Raw genomic sequence first — 21,287 nt, forward strand, 5'->3', positions numbered from 1 at the left:
TATGTCTAGAACATCTTCCTCTAATATTGGGAAGGAAGGAGACTAGTTAAGGTGCTGTGTGGATAGGTGTGATAGCAGAAACTTAGGCAACTCTAAAACCAAAAACACAAATCAAATAAGTGGCAAGAGATTTAGAAATAAGAGAAAATATTTACCATGAAGAGTCATGGTAGAACGGAAGTGAAACAGTATGAATTTAGTTTTGAAGAACTGAGTGGAGTGGTGAAAGGATTCTGGAAAATGCACCACCACCAAGAGTTTTCACAGCCATATCTAAATCACCACCAGACACTGCAGTTGGGAAAAGGTTAACACTTGGGCCTTTTTTTCCCCTGAATCTCTGTGGCTGTCAATCTAGCCAAAAGCCAAAGAACAAGGCTCACTGGCTCTTTCTGCCAGCCCTCCCACATTCCGCTCTTTCCCTTCCTGTGCACTCTGCTCAGTAAGCAGCCCACCCGCAGCATCTTCCCTCTTTGATCTTGCCAGGGCCTTTTTCCCACTGTCCCTGAAACAATTACCCAAGCAGTGGCTCAGCTCTGGATCATCGTAAGACAGCAGCCGGCCAGAAGCCTGGGCTGCCTTGAGCCTTGTGAGTGGATATGCCAGGCATCTGTCGAAACCCCCCAGTGAGGTCAAATTAGTGGGGGACAGAGGGAGGTCTCTTTGAATGGGAGAATACCATGGTTGCTGTAAGACACAGAGTTCTTTTGACTTGTTGTTTAATGAGACTCCACTTCAATAGGACCTACGTGTCCCGAAAGATAAAGGCAGGGATGGAAAGGCACCATTTACCTCGGCGGCTGCCTGCTGCGTGAGCTGCAGATTGGTGGCAAGACCTGGATCATAGTGAATCACCAAAAAACAGGTCTGCTCTTCAGAGTGCTATCCCCATTCCCAGCAAGATACTATATCCCTCCATGTCAGCAAAACAGGGTCCATGAGAGAATCTGTGCTGAACTTGGAAGAGGGAGGAAGTTGGGATTGCATGAGACAGTTCTCCGTAAACCTGAGGCACCATTTCTGTGTAGCACTTAGAGCACAATGAAGTAGAGTGTCCTGGGCAAGAGATTCAATAGTATTAGAAAGATGGAATGGATTTGAGGAAAAGCATCTAAACGAGGACATGGTAAAGAGAAAGGCACAAATACATGCAAGGGTCCTCAGACCATTAAAGTAGTCATAATCTTTCACTGACCATCTTTTATTATTATTATTGAGAGATGATTGACTTAGAACATTACATTAGTTTCAGGTGAACCACATGCTGTTCAGTATATGTATCAACCTGACCATCTTGATACAATGCAAAGTAGTTAAACCTGAGTGACCTCGTACTTAGCAAGCTAAGAAAATACTCCCTAGAAAAAAGGCTTCATTTGAGAAAGTTTCCCTAATTCTCATTTGCTAAGTAAACTAGAGAGGTTTCCCCCAGAAGAACTTCTTAGGAAAAGCCATGGTGCCATCTATAAGTCAAAACTAAATTATATTTTTTTGAGACATAGGCAGGCTTCAGATATATCCCTCTGCCTTCAAACATGAACTTACTGAGCCATCTCCAACAGATAGAGGGATGTATTTTCTATCCATGAATACTCTTCTTGATTTAGAAATGCTCACTAATTTTGTAATGGAATTACAATGAAGACTCCTTGCTAGATTATTTCCAGAGTGACTTACTTAAATACCTCCCTAATGTTCCATACTTTAAAAATTTTAACCCAGGGGAAAAATGAGACCTCATGGGGGTTGAGTCACAGCACAAAAGTAAAACTTCACTTATCAATTCCTGTAGTTGAAGATAAGGGAAAGGAATGTTTTCCTCTGAATATTATGGAGGAGATAAGACAAATACCACCCAGGAGCAAACCCAGCTCTGACAGACTACTCAAACAAAAAGGAAAACAGGAATCAGTGGAGTTTCCCTGAAATGTGGTTTCAAGCCCCTATATGTGCTAGAGGTGATCCGGCTTGAGAGCCTGGAAGACATTACATGGCCTCTGCCTGTGATTCTGTCGGGTAGAAGGCTCCCAGCCTACCCTCCCTGTCAAATGTTCCACCTCTTTTAGCAACAGCAACTCAGAATTTCCCAACAACTAGACTCCATGCAAAAGTACAAGTTGGATGGGGACTAAAAAATTAACAATAATTGATGAGCTCATGTGAGATATCTGGCCACAAGATGCCATCATTCAATCTTAGCCCAATATTTAGAGCTTCTTCTTTAAATTGTAAATCTACATATTTTGGAACAGAGCCCTGGAAAACAACAAAAAAATCTCTGGAACAAATGTCCAGAAAAGCCTCAGAAGTCTGAAGCCAGAAATATATTTCAGGCAACTGTTTCAGTGAGGGCTGCCCAGTGGGAACTACAGATTAACATCCCCTCCATACATGTATATTATTTCCATGATTAACAACCAGTTACCACTGAACCCTCAGATGCTGCAAACTGAGATGGTTGCAGAGTCTTTGTCCCCATGTATCTCCAACTAGATGGGCGCCCTTCCTGGAGGGACAGTGGAGCTGTATATATACCACAATCTCAAAGCAATCTGGATAAGCTTCTCATAGTCTGTTGAAAAAGAGGGGCCAAAAAAATAAAAGAAAAGAAAAAGAGGGGCCCAATGGGTAAAGCAATTTTAAAAAAATTAAAAATGCAGAGGTTACTATATCTGAACAAGCGCCCACATTTTCTTTTTAGGAATGGAACCAAAGGATGAATCAGCCAGGGAGACAGGCAGCAGGGTCTAGGGAATGAAGAGTCATGAGATTCCAGTTTTATTCCTGGCTCTGTCCAAGACTTGCCATGTGACGACCAGCAAGCGACTTCTCGGCGGATCTCTCAGTTTTCCCTTCTCTAAAAGAATACAGTCCTATCCTAGTCCCTTACTCTGTTTTCTTTTCAAAAAGGGAAAGGAAAGGGATATATGACTTGTGGCAAAAGGCTAAAGGATGTGTGCTAAGCTCCTTAGACCTGGACACCAGGAATGTACAAGTATTCCTCATTTTCAAGAAAGCAACTTGGCAGTATTTGTGGTCTCGATAGCTGATGAAGCAGAACATTAGCCTGATTTTATACAACCTGAAGTTTAATGATGAACCAATTCAGGTTAAAGGATATCATAGTTTAGATGGCATTACCTATTAGAGAAGGATAAACCGACAATACAGCTTCAACAAGCATTTTAACACCCACGAAAGAAATCAAAGTGTATCTGTCAGTCAGGAGATTTCTAGAAACTCGAACATTTTTACCGAGGGAGACAAGTAGGCAGTGAATGAAAGTAGGAAACATACCTACGTACAATAGCTAGAATGTTTGGCCACTAAACACTTTTTTGGTGTTTTGTTTTTGTCTCAAGTTTATAAAGATTTCAACTTGTTATAATGGAGGCTATTTTTTCTCTTAAAGCAATTCAAATGTTAGAATAGAGAAGTCAGTGAGATGTGAAATTTTCTTTACCAAGTTACACTTTAGATCTTTTTTTTTTTTTTTTTTTGCTGTAATACACTGATTCCCTGAACTGTAAAACATCTAAGGAGTACTAATACTCTGATACAATGACAACTGACATCCAACATTAATTAATAATAGGCCAGCAGCAAAGTTCTATCTCACATGAACACAGTTTAGTGTTGCAATCGAGTAACATCTACATCGAGAGTGACCAGATACATATTAATCAGATGCTTAGCAGTTTGGGGGCCTTTGCATTTGTTGAGGGAAGGCTCCATCCTTGCACACAAATAACTGAGAACTTCACTCCACCACATACCTACATTCTAGAATCTAGCCAGTCAGACCCAGGCCATAGCTCTTGACCTGCCATAAACTTTAAATTATCCCTTGATCCCATCCTGTCCCAGGTACCCCGAGATTGCCTCTATTCCAAAATCAATCTGCAAAATAAATCCAATGACAAGAGACACAGTCATCAAGATTCTTTTTTTTTTTTTTTTTTGCTTGAGAGAACCAAATTCCCACTGAGCCTAGGGAGACAAGGACCATTCTGATTTCAAGATCCTTGAAGTACTCTAAAATATCTGGAATCATTTTTCTAGCCCTTCCAAAATACAGCTTTAAAGCCCTGTAAGAGCAGGAATTTAAATATAATTATATTTATAATATTTATATTTATGTTATAATATATATTTATGTTATAACATAAATATATATTATATTAAATATAATTAAATATATATATATATCTGTCAGCGGCTTAATTTGAGGCAGGGCTAGGTACATAGTAAGAACTTTAGTGGGGAGTGGTTAGCTTATTATACCAATGAGTGAATGAAAATTGCACCTTGACCTTGGTGGCTTTCTATTCTGGAGCAAAAGGAAGGGACTTGAAGAGAAGAGAAAAGAAATCAAAGTCCACTCACATCACCACAGCTCTAACTAGAAGTAGTAGGTGGTACCTTCTTGTTGGAGAATGATGCAGCTTCCAGTTCACCAAAATGGGGACCCCCAGTGCCCTTGGTTTCCCACCTCTTCTACCCCCAGGTTCATATGCTACCCAAGAAAAGGACACATACCTCTTCCTCCAGCTTTACCACTTTGGCCTGGGCATTGCTCAGGGCCTGGTCTCGGATTTCAATGTGTCGCCTTTGGTCCTCATTGGTAGAACGGGCAGTGGCCAGCTCCGCTTCCAGTTTCTCCTTCTCCCGCTGGCTCTCCTTATCTATCAGGACATGAAATATATCAATACTGCCATTCCAGAGCTGGCTAACAGTCTGACCTGAGCAAAGCTGACAATCACATCCATTACTAGACATTCTAGTGTTCTAACACACAGCTACAAGAACCAGGACACCCGAGATCTGAACTCTATTGCTGACTCCACCACTAACTTGTCATGTAAATTCAGAAGTCACTTAACAATGGTTGTTGTGCAGAAGCAATGAGAAAGCAGATGTAAAAACTATTATGAAAAGTACTTGCCAAAGAAGAATACACACACACACACACACACACACACACACACACACACACATTAGAAGAACAGCTAGGCTTGTCTCCTTGATTTTATTTCTTCAGTCTTGAATTGGCCAATGAGCAACTGAGCCTCCACAAATTTTCCCCATTGTTTCCTCATGACAGTATATTAAATCAATCTAAAAATGGAATTTTATCAAATGTAGAAAACTTCGAACCCCACCCTTTATGACTGCCGTGCTTTTCTAACTGAGGTCAATCCAGGATCACACTGCAGCTATAGATGACCATGGCACATGTAGTTATGTCCCATGCTTTTCTGGGTCCTTCCCCACCTCACACCAGAAACTCAAATGAGCGATGTTGATGCTCATTGGGAAGGAGAATGCCCTTCCTCTCAAGACACTGATACTTAAGTTTGTAGGAGAAATTTTAATAGGGCAGCCTCGCCTTCCTTCCCACTCGGGCTTTACATATCTATTCAGATGTATCTTGGGAAGAAATAAACATTTGTTGAATACTTACTACATACCAAGTATTGTACTAACTTAATCCTAAGAACAACCATACAGGGCAGGTGTTGTATTATTCTTTTCTCCATTGTGCATATGAGAAAACAGAGCCTCTAAGGGCTTGAGTAACTTGTACCAGGTCCCACAATCGGTAAGGAAGCAGTGGAGCCCACACTGAAGGTCAGGTTGTTCTGAGCTCTTCCCACTATACCAGACCACCTTCTCCTAGGATTGAGTTGGTCTGGCCTCTTTCAGGGGCCTTTTCAAGAGGGCTTTCTTGACTCCTGGCATACTTTCAACCCTGTTGATGCCCAAAGACAAAAGAAATGAAGGGGCCACACAAGCCATGCCCTCTTCCTTGCCTACTAGGTGGAGTCCACATTTTCCTTCTAGAACCATTTGACAGGCTTTCACCCTGCTGTTAACACAGTGTGATCTACTAAATAAGCGCATTTTATAAGCCAGCAGCAGAGATCCGAGGACACCTGAAATACCCTCCCCACACGCTGAGAAGTATGAAATAGCAGATCCAGAGCCAAGAATCCATACATTTTCTGTTTTGTTTTGTTTTGTCCTGGAAGGCTGTCACCATCTCCACCAGTGAAGTAGCTTCCAGGGTAACCGTGACACCACAAAAGCAACTTCACAACAATTTACACTAGGCACTGATGACACCAGAAAAACTACATTCCTTCCTCTAAGATGTACTGACAAAGGAACAGGAGGCTCAGGGAAATGAGGAGGGAAAAAAAGCCCCTGTTTTGAAGCCAGAGCATAACAGAGCAACCCAGGAAGGGAGCGGGATACTGTAACTGAAGATCAAACAAACTTGTAAAAGCCGACTGGAAGATGCATGGAATGACTTGAAAGGGTCATGTGGAGGCCCAGCGAAGATGGGGCCTGACGACTCCCCACCAAGCACTGCTCCAGCTGGGAGCCATGCTGATGGAGGCTGGAGGTAGGAGACACCAGCTATGGGCATCTGCAGAAATAAGGGCAGTTCTTCTGTTTCCCCAGAACGCATTCTCCCTATGGACTCAATCCGCTGTGTAGTTTTTATTGCTGGTTTTATTGTGGTAATTGGAAAGAATGAGGTATTGTGTAGCTGGGTGGAGTCCATTAGGGACCGATAAAGACGAGGATTAATTCATTGTCACGGTCCTAGAAGTATTTCCAGACAAAGGAAACACTATTAGGAGGAAGACATAGCTCTGCCCTCCCCCACACCCTCCAAATCCGCAACCAGAGTCACTGGTTCAGGCCTCAGCAGTGGTCTCCCTCTAGCTCTCCTTAGGAACCCCCAACATGTAATGATGTGATATAACACAGGGTGTTTAAAGCAGCCCCAGATATAGGTTAGGTATTCTAAGCACTAATCATCAATCTGGCATGTTAATCCCATCTCCACCAGAGCCAACACATGGAGCCTTCAACAATAAATCCCTTCAACATAAGGGACCTCATGTTCACCACAGTCCTTTTCAGCTAGCCATGACAAAAAGCAGAGATTTCAAGGGGCTTCTCCGTTTTAATACAGAAGGAGTTATGTTGATGTGACTAGATGTTGTGGCAAGGAGCCTTCTTGGCCTCAAAGGAAAAGAACACAAGCTCCTAACTTCATGCTTGAACAGGAAAAAGAACCCTTAAATGAAATTCACTCTGCCCTGGCTGTTCTAGAAGGCTAAATAGAACTGTGTAACCTTTTCATACACTTCACTGCCCCCCACACGCTCATACCTGCCGCTGAAGCTTTCAGACTTACTTTTTGCAAACAGCTGAGAGATGGTTTTTCTGGTATCTTCTGATCCCTCATATTCCTTCTCCGCAAGCTGCTTGTTGGCAGTTTCTAGACGCTCTGTGGAATGTGGAGACAATCAACAAGACCCTAAGTACAAACTTCCAGGCACATGCTATGTGCCCTCTAAATGCTAATCACAGGCAAAACAAGCCTATCTCTTCGTGTTACACAAGAATGGGTGACACAGACATAGGTGTATAAATGTGGGTCCCAAAACAATACCAGACCATGGCAGGGAAGGAGGAGGTGAGCATTTGAACACTTTCATTCCTCACTGACAAAACCTAAGTGCAGATTTCTAAATTTCAACAAAAGAATCCACCCCTAAATATATGATATCTTTCATTCACCAAGGAAAAAAGCATCAAAGTTATTATAAAGTCTTTCAACCTGTAAGGGAAGAGAGGCAGCACAGACTGTGGGGATAGGCCAGGTGGATCCAGGAGACCCGGGAGGGATACTGTCTGATTAACCCATCAGCTCATCCCACTTTGATTAAGCAAGCTTAGGACCGAGCACTACTGTATTCACAAAAACCTAGCCTGGTCTATACTCTGCAATTTGCTGACCATCCCAGTGGGCTGGATAAGACCCAAGAGCTTCACCATGTGCTCCTTAGCCCTTCCCTTCACCATCTTGAGTGATGCTTCAGAAGTGATTCCCTCACCTCGCAGATCCCTGTTGAAGTCATGCATCCTCCGAATCTCCCCCTCAAGCTTGTTTCTCATGGCTTTCTCCAGGGCCTCTCTTTTGGAGGATGACTTCACAAGGTTTTCATATGCCTCTGAGACACGCTGGATTTCTGTCTCCACCTGAACAACAACAATAACAACAAAAAGGAAAGATAGTGATGATGATAGGAAGTTGATGGGGAAAGATGATCTAAAACACATATGCAAATCCTTAATTACAGCTTCTCCCAGGGCTTTATAGATGGCCAGGAGGCAAGCGTAACACAGTCAGATGAGAAAAGTTTCCTGGAAGAATTTCTAAGTTCAACCTTGAGCTCTGGAATTAACTCACTGGGTCACGAGACTTCCTCGGTTTAAAAACAAATACAAGTTTCTGCCTTCAGAGATGGTGGTAGGAGAGAATAAATTTGATAAGTATAGTTATAAATGATTTTCAGTTCTGAATAAGAATTTTCTTAATTTTGAAAATATTAATGATAATGCATATAGTATACAGATAACATTATTCCAGAGGGTTCAAAGGACTTTTACATATTTATTTCATTTGGGGTTGGTTTGTTTGTTTTTGTTTTGGGGGGAGGTAATTAGGTTTGTTTATTTACTTATTTATTTTAATGGAGGTACTGGGGATTGAACCCAGGACCTCGTGCATGCTAAGCACGTGCTCTACCACTGAGCTATACTCTCCCCTCTGCATGTTTATTTCGATTTGCATTGATACTGGCCTATGCAAGGGCACCTCTCCCCATTTTAGCAGAGAGAAGCATTCAGTTGTCTTTCCTAGAACATGTTTACGGCAGAGGTGAACCCTTAAACCCTAGGCCTCAGCCTCATGTAGTTAGTTCAGTTCAATTTAACAAACATTTACCAGGGGCCATATTTTTACAGGAACTCTTTAAAGCACCGAGGGGTGTGTAAATATGAATGAGGATGTTATAACTGTCCTCAAGTAGCTTGCAATCTAATCAAGTAAAGAATATAGGGACAGATATATTATGAAGAAAAGTAGGAGTAGTGTTATACAGTGTCAGGGAAGAAGAGGTTATCCTTGCTTAGGGGTGAAGGGAGAGGGAACAATTTCAGGGAGGAGGTGGCATTTAGAGTCAGATCCTGAAAGCTGGGTCAGATTTCAATGGGCAGAGGTGAGGGGAAGGGTATTCTATTCTGAGTGAGGAAATGTATTCCCAGAATGACCAGTAGCCTCGTTTGGCTGGACACTGTGGGGTACACAGAGGGAAGCTGGTGAGATGTGGCTGCAAAGATAGACTGGAGTCAGATCATGAAAGGGCTTTAATTCCAGGCATTTGGACTTTATCCCGTAGTCAGTGGGAGACCAGAACAGATTTTTTAACAGAAATTCATGATCAGAGTTGTGTTTTATGACACCCCTGCAAATCTTGTAAAACGGAAAACACACACATACACACACACACACAACCTCAAAGAGAAAGGGTCCTTCCCTGAATCAGCCCAAATCAGGAAGAAAATAAGAAATTAGACTCGAGTCTTTCTGTAACCAGTAGAGCTTCACTGCACATACCATAACCACAGAGATATTTGCATATGATTTGTGTAAGACAAGTAAACCCCACAGCCTATGAAGCAATTTTCAAATTAAATGTGACTCCTGTAACCATTCGGCATTCCTTTTCAGTTTTCCACTATCCTCCTTAACAAAGCCCAGGGTACTTTAGGGGAGAAATATCAGGCCCCCAGTGGGAGACTGGGGAAAAGGTGGGGTTACCAAACAATTCAGATTCCACCTGCCCCAGCTCCAAAATTATGCCTGAGGCAGGACTGCCTGCAAACAAATGAGGCTTACACCACAGAAAAGAGCAGACTTGAGAGTGTTTTTCTCCTTGCAGATGGCACCAAGATAGCAGCACAGAAGGTGAAAACTGGTGAATGGCATTTAGAGACAAGATCTGCAAGGCCTGAGCCTGATAAAGCTTTTGCATGAAATTCAAGTGCTGGGTAGAGAAAACAAACATTTCCATTTGAAAGAGCAGGCTTGGTGTTGGTCTGCTCTGGACAGCCTTTAGAATGCAGGGCTTTCCAGTACCCCACAGAATGCCACATCTGGAAGCAGTCCCTTTTGTTTGTTTATTGTTTTTTTATTGACGTATAGTTGGTGTACAATATTATATAATTACAGATGTACAATATAGTGATTCACAATTTTTAAAGGTTATACTCCACTTACAGTTATTATAAAATATTGGCTATATTCCCTGCATTGTACAATATATCCTTGTAGCTATTTTATATCTAATACTTTGTACCTCTCACTCCTGTACCCCTATTGCCCCTCCTCACTTCCTTCTCCCCACTGGTAGCCACTAGTTTTTTTCTCTATATCTGTGAGTCTTTTCCTGATTTGTTATATTTACTAATTTGTTGTACTTTTTAGATTCTACATATAAGTGATATCATACAGTATTTCTCTTTCTCTGACTTATTTCACTTAGCACAATGCCCTCCAAGTGCATCCATGTTGCTGCAAATTGCAAAATTTCATTCCTTTTTATGGCTGAGTGATATTCTATTCCATATACATACATACATACATATAGATAGATAGATAGATATAGATATAGATATAGATATAGATAGATATATATAGATATATATAGATATCTCACATCCTCTTTGTCCATTTATCTGCTGATGGACACTTAGGTGGCTTCCATACCTTGGCAATTATAAACAATGTTGCTATGAACACTGGGGTTTGTGTGTCTTTTCAAATTAGTGTTTGTTTCTTTCAGATATATACCTAGGAGTGGAACTGCTGGGTCATATGGTAGTTCTATTTCTAGCTTTTTGAGAAACATCCATGCTGTTTTCCACAGTGGCTGCACCAATTTACATTCCCACTAACAGCATACAAGGGTTCCCTTTTCTCCACATCCTCGTGGAAGGCAGTCCCTTTACTCAAGTTGTTCAGAGTACTATTTCAAGGCATTGTACCAATCCTTTTCCTACCCCCTGGGTAGATACTGTCTCCTCCAAAAGGGCAAGCTGTACCTTCAATAGGACCTTCCAGGAAAATAAGTCACAGAAGGGCATATCCATTGGTATGGTTTGTGATGATATGAACAGGGGCGAGGGAGGATGGTGATGGGTTTCCAGACTTATTCTGTCTACTTTTTCTCCTCATGAGCCTTAGGCCTTCTTATTTTTTCACAACAACCTATATCCTATTCTGCTCTACTTCCCTGCCACTCTCCCTTCACCCCCTCAAAAAAAAAAAAAAACATTCAGCATCCTCTGGCAAAGAGAGTCTATGGAAGATCCGGGTTCATCCTTCGGTTACTGCATCAAAGATGGCACCAGGGCTATTCTGAATAGAGTTTGGGGACTGGGGTCAACTGTGAATGTGATTAATTTATTGTAATAATGTGATTGGGGGGAATAGTTATACGAGAGGAGGAAGAAAATGTAAAATTGTGAACAAAGTTGAGGAGAAATATTTCTCACCCAACAACCCCCATCCAGACTTGGGAACATTGGATTAGGGGAAGCGTTTTTGCTACAGAAAAAAATCTTAGCTGATAAGCCCTCCTCTCCTTTAGGGCCCAGATCTCATGTTTATAAATTGTCAGCTTCATTCAGGCCCCTGAAATTTCCACTTCTGGGTGTCTCTTAAGAACAGAGTTGCTGAGCAATACGAGGCAACCTCTCCTCCCTCCTCCACCTTCACCCTCACCTCCCTGAACGGTTCCCATTGTTGGGAGATCAAACCACATGAGCGCCACAATGACAAAAGCTGCAAAGAGGCTGCCAAAGGCATAACCCTATTCTCCAACAGCCACTGGAAGCCAAGAGCTAAGGTTCCTAGCTTAGGGCACTCAAGAGCTAAAGTCTCAGCTGCAAGAGGCAGGAGGGGCCCAGGGAAGAACATGAACTTGGGACATCACTCCTTTTTTCTACTTCCTCAGCCTAGGGCTGTCACCTGTTACCCAGCTGTGGTGCTAAGCTCCTCCTGCCGCACCCCCCCCCCCCCCCCCCGGCAACACACACCAGAGAGAAAGAGCAGATGTTGAATTAGAGTTGCAGGGAAGGACCAAAGCAAGAAGGGGGAAAAGGAAGGGGTGTTGAAAAAGGGTTACTATGAGAACCACCGTTTGGAAAAGTACTCTAAGCCCTTTCCAGAACAAGACAGGGCAGGATCTCACTTCAGTGGTGAGATTTTTCTGGGAACTGTGGATTTATATTTAAGATTCAAATTCAGTATTTGGGAAAATATAATCAAGAGAAAAAGTCTTTACGCTGGCAGGTCCTTCACCTACACAGACCTCACCAGCGTTCTTGACCTTATGAAGACGTTTCTCTGCCTTTCGGAATTCTAAAATACTCAGTTAAGCTTTCTTTAGGGCTATGGTGTCTGTAAAATGTTACTTCTCCTAGAAAGATAGGCTTTGCCAAAGTTTGATCCATCTCATAACCATCAGATACAAGAATCCTGAGGACCTGCCCAGAAGTCATGTGGGCACCCACAAGTGTCAGTATGAAACAAGTAAGATTTCAAGGAGACTGTAATATCCCCAAACGGGGACCTCACCTTCTGCAGTCTTGCCACCTTCTCGTAGCATCCTTCCAACTCCTGCCGCAAGTTCCGGTTCTCATCTGAGAGAATCTCCACCATCTGCTGGGCTCTGGAAACAATGGCAAAAGGGTCGGCTGGCATTGGCTGATAAGAAGCAGACGACTGCTGAGCCCGAGGCATAGCTGAATAGGTTTCTCCGGGCTGTGGCTGCTGCTGCGGTGGCTGCTGCTGCTGCTGTGGCTGGTGATGGTGGTGATGATGTGGTGGCGGCAGCGGCTGCTGCTGACTCAGACCAGGCTGGGGGAGACGGTAATGGTCCCCCTGGTGAGCCTGGTTAGGAAGGAAATGCTGCTGTGGCCTAGGCAGGTGAGCAGAGTGGTCCCCTTGGTTTGGGACCAAGGGGTGTTGGGCAGGAGACAGTCTAGTGGATGGTGGAGACTGCAGCAAGGGCAAGGAACCCCCAGACGTGAGGGAAGAAGTAGGGCTGTGAGGCTGAGAGTTCCTGGCTGACAACGGCAACGAGATGTCTTGCGCTGGCCTGGAAAACATGGAAGGTGTGCTCGGGTTAAGCTCCCTCGGAAGGCACTGGGGGAGAGGGGCACAAGAAAGGGAGATGAGGAGGCACCTGGTGCCCCCGGGACACCTGCAAAATCAGGAGCACGCAGGGTTAGACTGCAGGATCTCGGCTAAGACCTCTCCAGGCCCTTCCAGGCCTGGCCTTCTGGGACTCCCTGACAGACAGAGGTGTGATCCCGTGGAGGACCGAACCAGGTGATCTCAAAGGTCACTCTGAAAATCTAAGTGATGTGTGCATGTGCGCTTGTTACTCAACTCTAAGCATTTTAAATGAGTCTTTGATAAGGTAATTATCCCCTCATTATTTTAAACTAACCCTTTTCTGACAATCTTACGTGGTCCAGCACACAGAAACTATGTTCCACTTGCCCAGAAGGAAACAGCAAACCATTATGAACACCACCCTTCACCTTGTTACTTGTAACTCTCTATGATAATTCAGATAGTCTCAAAAAATTACTTGAGGATAGAGATACTTAGTATATTATAGATTCCAAGTGATTATTGTAGATTACAGTTGTTAATAACTGAATGATGCCTTTTAGCAGCAATAATCCCTAGATTTGGAGGGGATTACAGGTAACACTATCATACTATTTTTGATGTACTGAATCACAAAATGTAAGGACTAAAAAGGCCTGAAAGAAAGAAATCCTTTAGTCCAAATCTGTCTTTGGACAAGGATGGTAAACTGAGGGCCACAGAGGAGAAGTGATCTGCCAAATATTACAGAGTGAGTTAGTGGTAGTGCTAGGGTAGAAACTAACTTCCGTTTTCAGGCTCTTTCTACTACCTTAATGCATTGATTTCCACTGATGTACAGATTCCTGGCTTATTGCTTATGGAAAGTTCCAGAAGGAGAACTTTGGTATATTATTTAATGTGGCTCTCCCATTTTTGTACCTAATACTGGACTATTAGCCATTAAGGGAAACAATCAGCGTCTGCGAATGGATCACTTCCACCATCACCATGACCAGGAAGAATATGTCTCGGTATACACTGAAAACAAAAACATGTGTCCACCCCGCCAGCCCATGGCCTAGCTAACCTCATCTACTCCCACATCCTGTGGATGCTTGTCCTACAGTTGATTTTCTCAGTCCAGGGAAGACAGATGGCTAAGAGCATAGGATTTGGATCCCAACAGAGTTTGGAGACCTCTCCTACTGTTTACTAGCCATGTAACTTTGCTCAAGTTACTTAATCTGCATGAGCCTATCTCGTTCCTGAGGTCACAGATGAATTACAAAAATACTGGGTTCCTCTCATATTTTGAGCTCAATAGGAATTATGAAGAGTCTTTTATTTACCTCCCAAAGAGAATGATTGACCCTGTTAGGGATTTTACTTATGGGATATCCACTTAATCTTTGCACTAAATTGCATAAAATTTGTGGTGAAGCTGGGACAAATCACCAGGAGCAATTAACTTATAACTGGTATTCCAGATGCTAAAGCACATCCCTCCCACACATGCTCCGGTTATCATTATTGTTCATTTATCTACCTCTACAAGAAACCCTCACTTTGAGGGCTTTTTACAGCTACAAAGTCACTCCAAACACTTGCTCACAGACACCCAATAACCCAGATGTTCCCCAGAGCCCCCAGACCTGCTCAAGTCCTAGGCTGTCTCTCAGCCCCATCAATGCCTCTGGTGTACTCACATTCTTCCAAATTCGTACATATGTCATTAGAATTAATTGCTGAATATTGAAGGGGGCATGCACACTTTGTGGACAGAAGAATTTACATGGTTTTTGGGATTACAACTGGAAAGTTGCTACAATACATAACCTTTAGTTCCTAGAGCTCAAAGCACTCATCCAATCAAAAGCCTGGAAGCTGTTTCTAAACTTATTTGGGGAAGAGTCTTTCTCTGTCTTCCATACTGTAGATCTGCAGTTTCCTCCGAGGTAAAACGAATGATGTGCTTTCCTTCCACTTTGAGTAAGAGCTATTATAATTTATATATATACCTAGAGTTACGATATAACGTCCTGGGATTTGCTGGGGCTTTTGGATATTTTGGGCAGAAAAGAGGGGCTTAAATTTCATGTTCTCCAATCCAGCTCTCGAATTTTAAGAGGAAAATGACTGAATTAATCTTCATCCTCGTTGCCAGGATTTGGAAACCCAAGACCTGGGAGGCGTTCTCTTTCAAAGACTGAATGCCCAGTTCTGAACTGGGCTACCTCCCCACAGCTCCCCTGGGTCCCACCAGCAACCCACACCTCTCTCACAAACAGACCAGCCACTGGCCTCCCTCCTGCCTGGAGACTGAAAAGGCCCCACAGTGCCCCGGACAGAACAAGGCCTCCCAGAGGCCTCAGGAAAAGGGAGACCAGAAAGTCTCTGGAAGGAGGTCTCCAGAGTGGGATAAGCCCGGGATGGCAGTGGCCCCGACCATGACTGTGCTCTGCCTAGAGATGAGTGGAGAAAAGGCAGCTACCCCTCAGGTTCCCCTAGGCTGAAAAAGGAAGCAGATTTCAGTGCATTGTGATGTTAGGAAAACCAAGGCAGTCCATCCCTGGCAGGTTTGCAAACACATAGCAAGGCTTGGGCAGTCGTAAAAGGAGAGAAAGCCCTCCAGCCAACGAACTCCATCTGGACTCCAGCATCCGCCCACCACAAAAAAAGTGGGACAGTATTAACACTCGTGTGAATTTCCCCCTGAGAGGAGAGGCCTAAGGAATGACAGGAGTGGGAGAGAAGAAGCAAAAATACACTCAGGATTAAGTCATAATAAGAGTAAGAGTAAGAATCGTCATAATAAAGGTGGCAGCTGGCTGAGCTGCACACTGCCCAGGTCCTTCTGCTGCACAGCAGCATGGAAGTCTCCCCACTGACACATTAACCAGGAACAAGCCGCCTGCAGACAATAGAATCACATGACCCCATGGAAGCCCTGACCTGCCTCCCTGCCCCTTCCCTCCCTTCAGCCTTCTCCTTCCTAAGACAACCTGGGCCCCCGGTGCTCTGTGGAAAATGAGACGTGACATACATGCAGGACAGAGGCCAATGACCAAAATCAGCATCTCCCCAAAGCGGGGGTAGGGGTAGGAAATCCCAGAAATAGCTTGTGAGAACACAAAAGGAAAGCAAAAGCAGGCCCCCTGAGCTGACACAGTGCCCTCCAGGCTGCCACTTCACGGACGGGACCCCCTGCCCTCTCAGCCACGCACCCACCCACACCCCACCCCTATGCACACACTATACACTCCTGGCCCACATGTGTGTAGCCCGCACATGCACACTCTCACCAAAGCAGGTGCCAACAGCCTGGAACCCAATTTATTCTCCCCACAGAAACTGTGCCTTTCCCAGGCTCTGGGATGGTCAGTCTCTGAATCCTGGAGAGGACTGCAAATTCCTGATTGTTTCTCTTGCACAACCAGCTCTGCTCTGAACTACAGAGTTAGGTCACCCTTAGATTCCACTAAACAAGGATCTCAAGAAACCTCAGATCTGGGCACGATTTCAACAATTGAAAGGAGGTGGCCGCTTTACAAACAGAAAGGACTGAATTTTTTAAAGCAGTTGATAAATATATAAACCCCGGATGCAGAAAAGGCTCAGCACTGAGAAAGACAAAGATTCAGAAAATGTTTAATTCTTCAGATGGCTTGGCCTTGTTTCCCATCTGGAGTTCTGGGCATTCAGGATATTTATTTTTTTAAGTGGGGAGGAGGGCATAGGGAAGATGAAGTCATAAAAAATGGTTTGTAACATTTTGTTCACTTTAATAGCAAATCTCGAGCATTTCACTGCACCGCTAAAGGCCAACAAAAGGTTTTTGGAACAGTAATTTGTTCAAAGAGCTCACTCTACGTCCTGATCTATAATTTGTGGATTAAGAGCTAAGAATTCTGTCTTCTAATTGTTTGGTGCTAGTAGCAGTTACTTGGAAGGGTGCTCACAAACTGCCTAGCTAGTTGGTTAAAGGAAATAAAGGAGGCAAAATATGTCACCACCTAAAAGGGGTACACTTCTGGAAAGCAGTCCAACTACCTTCCCTTAACAGTATTTTGTCAATAGGTGCCCCTCCCTCACCCCAGGCTTGGCAAAAATTTTATTGCCAACCCTGAGTTTGTCTGCTGCAGACTCAAAATTCACAAAGAGCATCTTCTAATTAGGATGGTTTTCGGTTTGATTATTCATTGAGCATATCAAGCACCCAATTCCTCTCCCATAGAGGGAAAAAAAAACTGTTAGAGCAAACCTGTGTATTAAAATACTGCTCAAGAGAGGGTAATCAGAGTGAGCTCTACTGCTGTTGAGGACAGAGAAACAGATACACAGATAACGTACGAGGGAGGAGAAAATACAGATATCTTTCTGTAAAATATATGCAGCTAAATTTCTCTGGTGGTTTAATCGGTTTGGGAAGCAAAAAAAATCTTGCTTTGGGCTCCTTAGTATTTATTTAGGCAGATCAAAGGGCTTTTCCATCTAGCTTCAAACACTGTGGGAGTCATTTCAGATCACAAACAATACTGGTGAATGAGTTCTGAAAATAGCTTTCCTGGGAAGGCAGGCCATGTGCTGAGCGGGACTTGGATTGTGCTCCACACCCGGCCAACACACCCACCCTCCCACAGGGCAACACACCACATGCATAGCCCATCCACATACAGGAGGGAGTCCCGCAGATCCTCCATGCTGATGGGAAGAGCAAAACAAAAACCCCCAGCTTCATTGACATTTGGCTGGCTTGGATGGGTTTCCACTAAGCTAAGCAGTCCAATGGACCAACCCCTCCCTGGGTCTTCCGTTTCATCGGGCAGATGGGAATCAGGTTCTTGCTCATTTAAAGCGGAAAGGCCCTGTCCGTTACCCCATTTCCTGTTCCAAGCCACTTATCAGAATTTAGACTCCTGCCCTTTGAAAGCTGCACAGAGGAGGTTGAAAAAGGTTAGGAAATCAACCTGGGTTAAGGAAAAAAAATCCTAAACTGGCAAAGTTAGGGGTGGAGCCCAAAGTGAATTGCTTCTGGCTAAAACACAGGACCTGGAGGTGAAAAAATGAAATACCAGGAAATGCCAGGTGCATTCTCTTACCTTCACCCTACTCCACCCCCTGACTGCCTTCTTCCTCTCCTGAGTCATCCACCATACTTCAAGCCAAGAGGCTCTGCCCCAAATGAGTGAGAAGGGGACAGGAGGCAGAAAGTTAGACATCAGAGGAGTCACAAGCCTAGTCTGGGGGCTGCCTAAGGAAAAGGGCCACCCATAATTAATTACCCATGGTCACACGGCAGGAATAGCACACACAACTGCCATCATTTTGGCCCAAGGTTGAAACCTTTCCTCTGTCCCATATGCGGAAATACTCTTGATCAGAGACACGGCCACAATAGAATGAACAGAATCATGGAATCATAAGGTCTGGTTGATGTAGCAGTGAGTGAATGGGCTCCTGAATAATTCAGAAGTATATTTAGGAATTTCTGAATATACAAAACAGTCCTTCTGAACTAATGGCAAGTTGGACAGAAGTCATGGGAATATTTTTCCTTCTGCATTTTAGCATCTGATCAAAACTTCTATATGATGTGATGTGAATTTAACTTAGATATTTAGCAATGTAACTGGCAAGTAACAAACTCTACAGAAGAAAGACGAAGCAATCCAGATTTCAGGAACTGCAAGGAAGTACCGGGCAAGTAACGTTCTGAACTTGCACGTATATAGTTCCCTCAACATTAATATCTGGATGTTTGTTTAGTGTCCAAGAGAATCACAGCAATTCTGCAGAAAGATTTGTTTACAAAAATTAGTGAAGAGAGTTTTGTGGAGGAGAATAAATGAAAGCGATAGGATATCCCAGACTGAAGTCCCAGATAATTTACTTCCCCTCACAGAAGGGCCTAATAACTCACAAGAAGAGGAACACTGACTCTTCCTTCAATATCCTGGGAGACTGGACAATGAAAAGCTGCTGAAATAAAGACTTGTGCTCCTGTTCAGCCACTAGGCGGCTGGGGACATGCTCAACCTATAAAGTCAAGGGAATGTTAATATTGGGCTAATAATGGCTGAAGAGCCTAGAAATTCAGGTTGGCGGGAAACTGACGAAGCCAGGGGCCAGCCATGCATGGCAGAGTTTGTTATACAAAAAACACCTGCCCATTCCTTCCCTTCAGATTCCCAACACTCAGCAGAAGCTGGTTGGGGATGAGGTCAGGGAATGACAGAAAGGGAACTCTCTTACCTGGCTGCTCCATACTCAGGGGGATGCTGATACCTCATCAGTTGCCCCTCTGTTCTCCCTGGCTGGTTCAGACGATGCTCACTATAGAAGTGCCCTGGCTCTTGGGGCTTGCACACTACAGATTGGGGTGGCATGCCCTTGAAGGGATACTCTGGTGGGGGGCCTCGGTGTTCCATGCCCTTCAGGCTATGCTGGCTGGGAGGTGGCCCTTGGGCCTTGTAGAATTCAGTGGAACTTGTGGGATTCTTGTAGAGGTCACTGGGTTGTGGTGGGGAGAGGGGAGCGCTGGTAACAGGTGGATGGGCCTTAACTCCACTGGTGGCCAGTGACATCTGCATGAGCCGTTCACTCAAGGAGCGGACATGTCCTTGCTTAAGGTCTCTGAGTCCTTCATCCTGGTGCATCTTTCCGGGATTGAGACGCTGAACTGATGGGCGTCCCTCAGTCCTCATCTTCTGGTTGGTCACTCCCGTGACGTAGAATGCAGCCCCCACACTGGCATGCTGTTGGCCCCGAAAGTACTGGGACTGGACCTTGGCTTCTTCATAGGTCGGGAGCTCTTCATTATTCTGCATTCGTGGGGAAAGCTGCTTCTCCATGATGACGTTTTCTGACTGGATTTCCTGCCCCTGGGGTTCTTGTCGAGCAGCATGAGCCACAAGCTGTTGGTGGTGGTCTTGAGGACTCAACACATCATTCTGAGGGCCTGCGTTCCCACTGCCACTGGGGAAAGGAGGTCCGTTCCCTGTGGCTTGCTGGTGGATGGCAAGCAGGTTGCGATTCTCATTCGGATTACCATAGCGAAGCTGCTCTTGCAGCAGACGCTGCAAGACCGTCGTTCCTCCACTTGGCTGTTCTTCAGAATTTCTCATCTCTATTGCTGGTGGTGCCTTGTGAAGAGAGAGAGAAATTGGGCACCTGGGCTGCCCTTGACCTGGGGAGGGGAAACAGGAAGCTTAACACCCAGTTGATGGATACATCATTCCTCTAAAGGGGAAGAAAATGGGTATTTGGGGTTGAGGATTCCACTGCAGAGACAAAGTAGAGAATTGAATCTAGAATTAATAGGTTAATTGCTGGCGACTCCTGGCTCTAGCATTGACATGATGAGGAACTTGGAGGCATCAGAACTTTCTGTTTCCTCTTTTACTTTTAGCATGGGTTAAGTACTCAAACTTGACTTAATTCCTAAAAGGACTGGGGAAACCTGAAGGAGTCGAGTAGGGTGATCAGAGAGGGCACTTTTCCTAGGTCCTTACAAAGTTCATCTCTGTATTCTATTTAAATGAAAACTCCAATTCTTATGGCTGTGGCGGTGGGGACAGGACCATAGGGGAAATTACCCCATAGGCAGGATCTGTAAAGCAGTTTAGCCCATGGAGGGAGGTACAAAATGCCAAATAACTAAAATAAATAGAAAATGAAGAGAGTTTGGCTTGCACCAGATAGAAATGAACTCTGCTTAATGCAAATCTTTTCCCCTGATCTCATAAAACTCTGAAACATAACTGTTTTTCTTAATCCTTTTTGTATTGTCCATTTTGGATGTTTCTTGGCTTAATAAGAGAAGGGCTTGGAATAATGATTATTGACAAACTTTCCCTTTCAGCCATCCAGGAATAGTCACTGAGAATTTGTTGTGGTTGTTGTTGGGTAGGAGGAGCTTAAAGGGGAAGCCCTCTTTTGTTTGAAGTGTGCCTCTGACAGCACTTAGAAATTGAAAAATAAAAAGGTCATCCTTCTGGAAAGGGTATGATTATCATATCCCTGCCCTCCCACCCAATTCTTCTTAGGGAAGTAATATGGGTTGAGTGAAAGAGATATCAGAAGCAAGATAACTTAAGATTCAAATTCTAATCATGCTATGGGTTTACAGGTCAACCTAAGCAATTGATTCCTCTTTTATGTCTTATGTTTTCCCACTTGAAAAATAGAAGTAGGTGACCTCTCTCTCTTCTCTCTCTGTACAGTATAGTATATGCAAACTCCTTACAGGCTCATAAAA

General features: G+C 44.0%; 1 protein-coding gene across 4 annotated transcripts in view; it reads right to left on the bottom strand.

The window, feature by feature from the left end:
- Nucleotides 1-21,287, bottom strand: part of AMOT (angiomotin) — a 61,436-nt gene that overhangs the window by 24,011 nt on the left and 16,138 nt on the right. For 3 of the 4 annotated variants that reach the window (XM_032476101.1, XM_032476099.1, XM_032476100.1), the window contains 5 exons: nt 19,283-20,216; nt 12,506-13,028; nt 7,917-8,061; nt 7,214-7,306; nt 4,540-4,685 (listed from right to left, as the gene is read on the bottom strand). In XM_032476101.1, the coding sequence (XP_032331992.1) occupies nt 4,540-4,685; nt 7,214-7,306; nt 7,917-8,061; nt 12,506-13,028; nt 19,283-20,154 (1,779 nt within the window). In that variant the 5' untranslated portion in view covers nt 20,155-20,216. Of the gene's footprint in view, nt 1-4,539; nt 4,686-7,213; nt 7,307-7,916; nt 8,062-12,505; nt 13,029-16,332; nt 16,462-19,282; nt 20,217-21,287 lie in introns of those variants that run through there. The other variant, XM_032476102.1, reaches the window with a different exon arrangement.

The sequence above is a fragment of the Camelus ferus genome, chromosome X, assembly GCF_009834535.1.
Source record: "Camelus ferus isolate YT-003-E chromosome X, BCGSAC_Cfer_1.0, whole genome shotgun sequence".
Lineage (NCBI taxonomy): Eukaryota > Metazoa > Chordata > Mammalia > Artiodactyla > Camelidae > Camelus > Camelus ferus.